The sequence below is a fragment of the Musca vetustissima genome, unplaced genomic scaffold (assembly GCF_032173495.1).
Source record: "Musca vetustissima isolate MV318-11 ecotype Yass unplaced genomic scaffold, APGP_CSIRO_Mvet_v1 utg21403, whole genome shotgun sequence".
Lineage (NCBI taxonomy): Eukaryota > Metazoa > Arthropoda > Insecta > Diptera > Muscidae > Musca > Musca vetustissima.
Window position 1 is genome coordinate 87146 of NW_026888432.1, and position 9721 is coordinate 96866.

The 9721-nt window shown below is 36.5% G+C and overlaps 1 protein-coding gene across 1 annotated transcript; it reads left to right on the top strand.

Moving 5' to 3' along the window:
- Positions 1-215: 215 nt before the first annotated feature.
- Positions 216-7733, top strand: LOC133336261 (myb-like protein Q; the record flags this gene model as incomplete). The annotated part of the gene is made up of 2 exons (XM_061544543.1): positions 216-278; positions 6698-7733. A coding segment is annotated over exon 2 (855 nt), but the record flags the coding sequence as incomplete, so codon positions are not given.
- Between the last annotated feature and the right edge of the window lie 1988 nt (positions 7734-9721).

A 9721-nucleotide genomic window follows, 5' to 3' on the forward strand; every position in this document is an offset into this window, starting at 1 on the left:
AAAATCCTACGTAAAAGGATAAGTCCTTCGTAACAGGACAAAATAATAAAGTGGAAATCCTATGTAAAAGGATAAGTCCTCCGGAAAGGGACAATAAACTTAGTGATTAAAGAAACATTTTAGTGAATAGTAAATAAGAAACAAGTTAACAAAATTACGTTAAAAAAAGGAAAATTAAAATTAAAATACAATATAAATAAAATCAAAGAACGTTTAATTAGGAAAAGTTAAAAGTGGACATCACATCCTAATAAGAGAGAAATAAATTTTTAAGATTTGTTCAAAAAGAACATATTGATTTAATCATATTATCATTCAATCATATTGTTATTATCATTTAGTCAAATTATTATTATTGTCAGCAAAGAATTGACCTAAACTAAATTATTGTTTTTAATCACATTATTATTGTCGGCAAAAAACTGACCTAAACTTAATTATTGTTTTTTGTTGTGTATGCAGGACAATAACCCAAATAAAGAAACAACTCGAATGGTTTCACAATGCATGGGTTACGGGCTGAAGAATAATGCTGATTATACATATTTAGTTAATTTTAGAGTAATTCAAAAATTGTATAAATATTCAATACAAAATAAAGATTCTTTGTAGATTACAAGAAATTGTAAAACTACAAAGATTACGTGATTTAAGTGTCGCGTAGATCAATATTAATAACAAATTAATCATTTTTTGGTGACCCCGACGTGATCCCGACAAACAACAAAAAATGTCAGGAACCCCCTTTTGAGCTTTGGAAGAACAACAGGAGGAAATTGCCTGTAACTAATCATCATACAACAACAGGAAGAAATTGCCTGTAACTAATCATCATACAACAACTGCTGCTACGCGCTAATACATCAATCGACAGCAATGGCAAACGTCCAAGAGCTTATTTCTCAGCAGGAAGAAAGAGCCAGTAATTTCGAAAAATTCGTCTCTACTATAAAGAAGGCAAACTTGATGAACTAAGGCTGTTATGGCAGAGTTTCGAGAAGGCAGAAAACAGAATTCGCGATGATCCATCTTTGTCAGAGGATGATCCGTATATTGCTCGGAATCTATATAGAACGATTGGAGAAAAGTTCAGCTCAACAATGGAATATATAGACGCGGAAATGAAGAAACTGCTGTCTGCCAAAAGTAAGCCTGTTCTCACCTTGAGAGAGAAATCGACTGAAGTTGTCGCAGGAGACAAAATACCTTCCCGTGTTGATGGACTTGCCAGAATGGTAAATGCTCGAATGAGTGCCCTTAGTCGTCACTTGCAAGGCTTGGGCACGCTCGAAGCGGAACAGCCGAAGCAATTTTATAGCATCAAAAAAGATACTATAAAGAAGCTATGGAATCAAATAACGGAGCTCTACGATGAAATATTGCAGCAGATTGAAGATCCATCGAAAATTGGATTGAGTCAAGAAAACTACGATCTGCTGGAAGATTCGGTACAAGATAACTTAATAAAACTAGCAGTCTTGAAAGACAAATGCAGCGAAACCGTGATCATTGCACCTCAACTGGGGAGTGACATTATAGCACACAGTTCACTCCCACTACCAAAGGTAACAATTCCTCAATTCAATGAGGATTGTTTGAAGTGGCGTCAGTTCTATGAACTTTTCTTGGAGATGGTAGACAAACAGTCTCTTCCAAGTGTTCAAAAAATGTGATATCTCAAAACCAATTTATCTGGCGAGGATGGCAAACTAATCAGCCATCTATCCTTGACAGAGGATAATTACAAAACGGCATGGATGTTGCTGCAAGAACGTTATAACAATAAACGGGTTCTCGTTTCCACTCTACTAGAACGGATTCTGAGTCAACCAAATGGAACCTAATCAACGGCTTCCATCAAGGCTCTGCATGACACTACAAAGGAATGCATGCTAGCCCTCAACAATCTTCAAATCGACACTACGTCTTGGGATGCTCTATTGATTCAATTGATCACAAAGAAATTGGATCACGCGCTGTACATACGATTCATCCAATCACTGACGAATCCGAAGGAAGTTCCTACTATGAAAGAGCTATTTGCATTTTTGGAACTACAATTTGAGTCAATGGAATCGATTGGAAAAGCGGCATCTACTCACAAGGGTTCAATCAAAACCGTTTCGTCCGTAATATCAGTGGAGGATCACAGGAGTTGTAAACTATGCAAGAACGACTCCCATCCAATTTATCATTGTAAGAAGTTATTGGCAATCACAGAAGGTTCACACAGAAAGATACAGCAACAAAAATTGTGTGTAAATTGTTTCAAATCGGACCATGTAGCAAAAATTTGTTTTTCTGGCAACTGCAAAATATGTAGTAATAAGCACAATACATTGCTACATTTGCCAAAAAAGTCTCAACCATCACCGAAGGTTTCAAATCAAACACCACCAACAAAAAGCAATACCCTGTTACATTTCACCACGAAAGATGCAGCAGGGGGCAGTACACCAGTGCTGTCACCTCAACAGCCACAGACAGTGGCGTCGGCAAACAGGAGCCAGTCCTATGTCCTTCTAGCAACCGCGAGGGTTTCCATCAAGGCCAATAACGGAAGGTCTTGCGAGTTTAAAGCTATTTTGGATTCCGGCTCACAGATTAACATCGTATCAGAGCGATAAGTGCAGAGGTTGGGCATTGCGCCCATAGAAGCGTCTCTCTGCATCGAAGGTGTTGGTGGAAGAGCAAAAAATTCTAATCAAAGAGTAAACCTGGAGCTTCAGTCGCTAACAAGCAGTTTTCGGACGCGGCTGGAAGCATTTGTGTTACCAAACATAGTTCCACCACAACCAAACACAGACATCGACGTGTCATCATGGCCTATACCGGAAAATATGAAATTAGCAGATCCATACTTTTACAATACAAGCAAAATAGACGTACTGCTTGGCGCAGAATTTTACTTCAATCTGATTTTGTCACAAGAGATTCGTATGTCCAAAGAGTTACCGATATTGAAAAACTCGAAACTGGGCTGGATTGCTAGTGGAAAGGTCAATGCAAAATCAGAAACAACCACGTGTGCAGTATTCGGAGAGGATGATCGGCCATTGGAAGAATTATTAAAAAAGTTTTGGGAACAAGATGATGTAGGCGAAGATCAGAAAGTGACCCTAGCAGATGAAAGGTGTGAAAATCACTTCCACCAAAATACAATAGTCAATGAAGATGGTCGTTTTGTTGTACGATTGCCATTTGCAGATGATGCAGATAAACTATCCGAGTCCCTCAATATTGCAACGTCCAGATTATTCTCATTGGAGCGGCGCTTATCGAAGGATGCGAGTCTTCGAGAGCAATACGTCAAATTTATGAAGGAGTATGAAGAGCTGGGACATATGACAAAAATACAATCGAGAGAGGTGCGCGGCAGCCACTACTATATCCCACACCATTGTGTCCTTCGCCCAGATAGTAGCACAGCTAAACTGAGAGTCGTGTTCGATGCATCCTGCAAGTCCTCATCTGGATGGTCACTTAATAACGTGTTGCATTCAGGCCCAAAGGTTCAAGGCGATTTGTGTTTACAACAGATATTGAGAAGATGTACAGACAAGTACTGGTCGACAGGAGGGACCGCAAATATCAACTGATTGTGTGGAGAAATTCCCCGGACAAGGAACTTGAGCATTACATGTTAAATACATTAACATATGGTACAACATGCGCCCCTTAGCTACAAGGTGTCTGAAAAAACTAGCAGATATGAACCTACACAAATATCCATTGGGTGCACAAGTACTTCAAAAGAATTTCTACGTTGACGACGGCATGTGCGGTTCCGACAGTTTAGTAACGGCAATCGAGATCCAGAAGCAGCTAAATAACTTATTGTTGCAAGCAGGATTTAGACTGCGAAAATGGTGTGCTAACCACTTACAACTCCTTCATGCAGTTCCACCGGAAGATAGAGAAGTGGATCTCAACTTCGACAACTCATCAATCAAGGTTCTAGGATTGACATGGATTCCTCAGGTAGACAGGTTCTGTTTAAAGAGTGGTGTGGATGAATGTGAAGTTGTTACCAAGCGAAAGGTCACCTCCGATTTAGCAAGATTGTTTGACCCATTAGGAATTGCAGGTCCTGTAGTCTCAGCAGCAAAGATTTTTATCCAACAATTATGGAAGAATAAGATTGCTTGGGATGATGAGCTGCCACCGGAGATGACAGCATATTGGTTATCGTTCCGTGAAAATCTTAAACTTTGAACGATTTAAAACTACCCAGACATATGTTCGACGGAGAGAAGCCGACGAAGGTTGAAATTCATACATTTGTGGATGCTTCAGGGAAGGCATATGGAGCGGTGATATATCTCAGGGCTATGTTGCAAGACGGAAGGCAGATAGTACGGCTTCTTTGTTCAAAGTCGAAAATAGCACCAATTAAGGAGGTCACGTTGCCAAGGCTAGAACTGTGTGCAGCTGTGTTGCAAAATATAATCTATGGAATTAACCACAAAAATTCATTCAGCCGATTACAGCGAGTTGTGGGTTATGTCTTACGGTTTACCGAGAGAGTGAACCGACAAAGGTATGGAGGTTCGACAGAAGTGTTGACCCCGGCAGAATTAGATCATGCTATGCAACTGATAGTAAAAAAGATTCAGATATCAGACTTCGCGAAAGAAGTGCAGCAATTGAAGAAACATGGTGCATTGGACAAATCCAGTTCAATACACAGTTTAACTCCGTTTTTGGACGACAAGGGGATATTAAGGGTTGGTGGAAGGTTGGAACAATCAACCTTAGCATATGACGCTAAGCACCCAATGTTGCTACCATACAACGATCCTATTGTTAAGCTGATCTTGGATCTGATTCATAGGAAGAACAAGCATTGTGGATCACAATTACTACTGGCATCATCGAGACAGAGGTTTTGGATCATAAAAGGGAAGACGATGGCACGGAATATTGTACAAAACTGTGTGAGGTGTATCCGTGCAAAACCAATGTTATATAATCAAATCATGGGAAATCTCCCATCTAGAAATCTCCCATCCCAACTACAATAGATTACAAATAAAAGAACATCTTTTTATGATGGGAAAAACACAGGCACATAATTGTGTGCTTTTTTATTTAATTTCGACATTTTATCTCTCCAAATTCTTAAAGTGGCCTGTTATGCTCCTACTCCTTTATTTCTTCCTTCAAATAATGCAAACGATAATTAAAAAAAAAATATTTTTTGTATTTTTTTTTTTTTGTTTTATAATTTTTATTTAAGTTTTTCACTGTTAAGCGGCTTATTATGCAAATTTGGTTTTTCTATAATTGTTTTCTTGAGATACAGATCCTCACCCAAAATGTCTGTTTTTCGCCTCCAAAATGCATCAAACTCGACCTAAATATTCATTATTACCTTTATACATTCCTTGGCAATATTAGGTTCAGCATGCATCATTATCAATAGGATTTCCAAATGCATTTTATTTGCTGTTTTCCAGATAAATATTTGCTTACTATCATTTATAATATTCTAAATCGTCATAGAATAAGTATTGTGTTAATATTTTTCATAAAAATATTTATTACTTATGTTTTTGTAGTCAACTCACTTTGAATTTATTAGCGAAACAATTCGCACAAAATTTCATCTCATTCTCCTACTCCCTGTAATCCAGAATACCTAATTTTTCCCCAAAGCGGATTTTTTCGCTTTCGAACTTTATTCAGAATAAGGCGAAAGCGAGAATGCGAAAAAATTCACACAAAAATGTTGTTCAGAATAAGAAGAAGGGGAAGAGCGAGTAAATTCACGTGGAATTGACATCCAGAATAAGGCTGTAAATCAAATATCAACATTGAAAATGCATTCTGCGAATTAGCTGAAGCAATTTTGGATAAAATCACCGGACGAGAATCTGCCGAAAATCCTGAAAGAGTGGTCATCGATCGCAGGAATAAATATAAAAGCTGTTGTTCTTAAAAACTCAACAAAATTTACTTTCGCTCGTACGTTCGTTTCGTTTGTTCTACAACTGTGACTGTCGAAACTTAAAAAAAACTAACATAGCCAATGCTGCAGTGTGCTGTGACATTGTTAATCCTCCGTGTGTATGTGCGCGTCTCTGTATGTATTTAAGTGTGTGCGTGTCCAATGGCTGGCAATTGGCGCACAGTTGTGACAAACCAAATAAAGACACTTTTCTCGACGACCAGCAACAACAACAGCAATCCTGTACCAACCCCTCGCCAATCACTGCCGTCATCATATTTCATCGACGCTGCAGTTTCTTGAACTTGTCTCGTTCAACGTGGGGGAGAATGTTCAAAAAGAACATATTGATTTAATCATATTATCATTCAATCATATTGTTATTATCATTTAGTCAAATTATTATTATTATTGTCAGCAAAGAACTGACCTAAACTAAATTATTGTTTTTAATCACAATGTTATTGTCAGCAAATAGCTGACCTAAACTTAATTATTGTTTTTTGTTGTGTATGCAGGACAGTAACCCAAATAAAGAAACAACTCGAATGGTTTCACAATGCATGGGTTACGGGCTGAAGAATAATGCTGATTATACATATTTAGTTAATTTTAGAGTAATTCAAAAATTGTATAAAAATTCAATACAAAATAAAGATTCTTTGTAGATTACAAGAAATTGTAAATCTACAAAGATTACGTGATTTAAGTGTCGCGTAGATCAATATTAATAACAAATTAATCAAGATTAACAAATTGTTAATATAAGAAAGCAAATAATTACAATATAAGAAATAATTACGAAACTTAAAAAGTGAAAGTGGTAAAACATTAGAGAAAAAAAACATTAAAAGTCTTACAAATGGCCAAAAAATAGCAACGAAGTGAAATTTGGAACATTAATAAGATTATAAAAAATTGAAACAAAATGAATAACGCAAATCAACCAGCCCTTAACCCAGCGCAAAACAATATACAATTACGTACGCTAGACATCAATCCCCTTACATATATTGAAAAATTAAGGGAATTTGATGGGAAGAAGGAAGACCTCACAACATTCATAACAAATGTAGATGACATAATTCCTACATTTATGTTATACAACGAACAAGCTCAAAGAATGTGTATGAACATCGTAAAATCAAAACTAACTGGAAAAGCCAGAAGAGCAATGGAGGTTCATCCCCATTTGACCCTTTGGACTGACATAAAAGCGATGCTAAATACCAACTTTGGTGGCTTTGCCACTGTGGACCAATTATATCAGGAACTTAGAGCTACGCAGTATAAAGGAGATACTACGGATTTCTACAACCACATCCAACACAAACTAGCAATTCTTAACCAAAAATGTGGTCAAGAGAATCGATTGGATGAAGTGGATAGGAATATCCAAACTGGTCTGAAGACTTTTATAACACGTCTTCCAATCCATATGAGGACTGTATTATGCGCATTAAAACCAGAAAGTATGGAGGAAGCTTGGCATGAATTGAGCTCTGCGGGATTCCTGAACAACGAAAAGAAGCAGGACAAACCACAATCAAGTTCCCAACAGCAACAACAGAATTGGCAACTAAAAATAATGCAGCCACATTACCACCAACAACAACATTGGCAACCAAAAATAATGCAGCCACATTACCAACAACAGCAACATTGGCAACCAAGGATAATGCAGCCACATTATCAACAACAACATTGGCAGTCGAGAATTGTACAACCAAATATGGAAAACTTGGGAAAAGTTTTGGAAACATTAGAAGTTGCAAATCTAAAAGTATCCTTAAATAAATCAGACTTTTTGAAAAAAGAGACTGAATTTTTAGGACATGTAGTGACTACTAATGGGATAAAACCAAACCAGAATAAAATAAGATGTATTAAGGAGTTCCCCGTACCAAAAAATGTTAAGGAAATACAAAGTTTTCTGGGATTAACGGGTTACTACAAAAAGTTTATCCCAAGTTATGCAAAAATTGCAAAACCCTTGACCATGAGACTTAAAAAAGATGCAAAAATTAATACTAAAGATACTGAATATGTACAAGCATTTAACAAGTTACAACAGATTCTGATGTCCGATATGGTACTTCAATACCCGGATTTTTAAAAGAATTTTACTCTGACTACCGATGCTAGTAATTATGCATTAGGAGCCGTCCTGTCACAAAGCAATGGACCAATAGCATTTGCTTCACGCACTTTAAACCGTCATGAGATTAATTATTCCACGGTTGAAAAAGAATTACTTGCAATTGTTTGGGCAGTTAAGCAATTCAGACATTATCTTTACGGTAGGAAATTCGAGCTAAGAACCGACCATAAACCCCTTATATGTCTGGCAAATCTTAAGGACTAATTCCAAACTAATCCGTTGGAAAATAAGGCTAAATGACTACGAATTTGACATCAAACATGTAGAAGGAAAGGATAATAAAGTAGCTGATGCTCTCTCAAGAATTAGAGAAGTTAATGCAATCACAGCTAAAAGAAAACATAAATGTGAGATATGTAATAAAATGTTTAGTAAGAAGAATCTGCTTAGGAAACATTTAGATGAACATTTAAAGAAAATACCACATTCACCTACTTCTACAATACACAGTGCTGACGAAGAAGACCATAATTTCTTTAAGATATCAGAGAAACCTCTCCAGCACTACAAGAACCAAATAAAAATTGACAATTCCAAGGACGATAAGACGACACATGAACGGATATTTGATAGAAATAGGAAAATATACGCTTATGAAACATTCGACGACGAATTAATATCACGAATATTGAATGAAGCCATGGAAAATAATCTTTCAGCATTGTATTGTGAGGATAAAATTTTTTTGAAATTACAGGAAAAATATAAAACCACAAAAGATAATCCTTTAAATACAAAACAATTTGAAATCATATTAAAAACTAAATTTCTGCAAGATGTTAGATACGAAGAACTCCTAGAAAAATAAATAGACACCACCGATTTGAAAACAATCATCCAGGAATAGATAAAACATATATTGAATTAAAAAGAAAACACTATTATCCGAATATGAAAAAAAATTGTTAAAATTATAAATTATTCTTAATAAATCCACGCCTCAGTTGGCCCTTGAAAAATATTCTTTAATAAATCCACGCCTCAGTTGGCCCTTGAAAAATATTCTTTAATAAATCCACGCCTCAGTTGGCCCTTGAAAAATATTCTTTAATAAATCCACGCCTCAGTTGGCCCTTGAAAAATATTCTTTAATAAATCCACGCCTCAGTTGGCCCTTGAAAAATATTCTTTAATAAATCCACGCCTCAGTTGGCCCTTGAAAAATATTCTTTAATAAATCCACGCCTCAGTTGGCCCTTGAAAAATATTCTTTAATAAATCCACGCCTCAGTTGGCCCTTGAAAAATATTCTTTAATAAATCCACGCCTCAGTTGGCCCTTGAAAAATATTCTTTAATAAATCCACGCCTCAGTTGGCCCTTGAAAAATATTCTTTAATAAATCCACGCCTCAGTTGGCCCTTGAAAAATATTCTTTAATAAATCCACGCCTCAGTTGGCCCTTGAAAAATATTCTTTAATAAATCCACGCCTCAGTTGGCCCTTGAAAAATATTCTTTAATAAATCCACGCCTCAGTTGGCCCTTGAAAAATATTCATTAATAAATCCACGCCTCAGTTGGCCCTTGAAAAATATTCTTTAATAAATCCACGCCTCAGTTGGCCCTTGAAAAATATTCTTTAATAAATCCACACCTCAGTTGGCCCTTG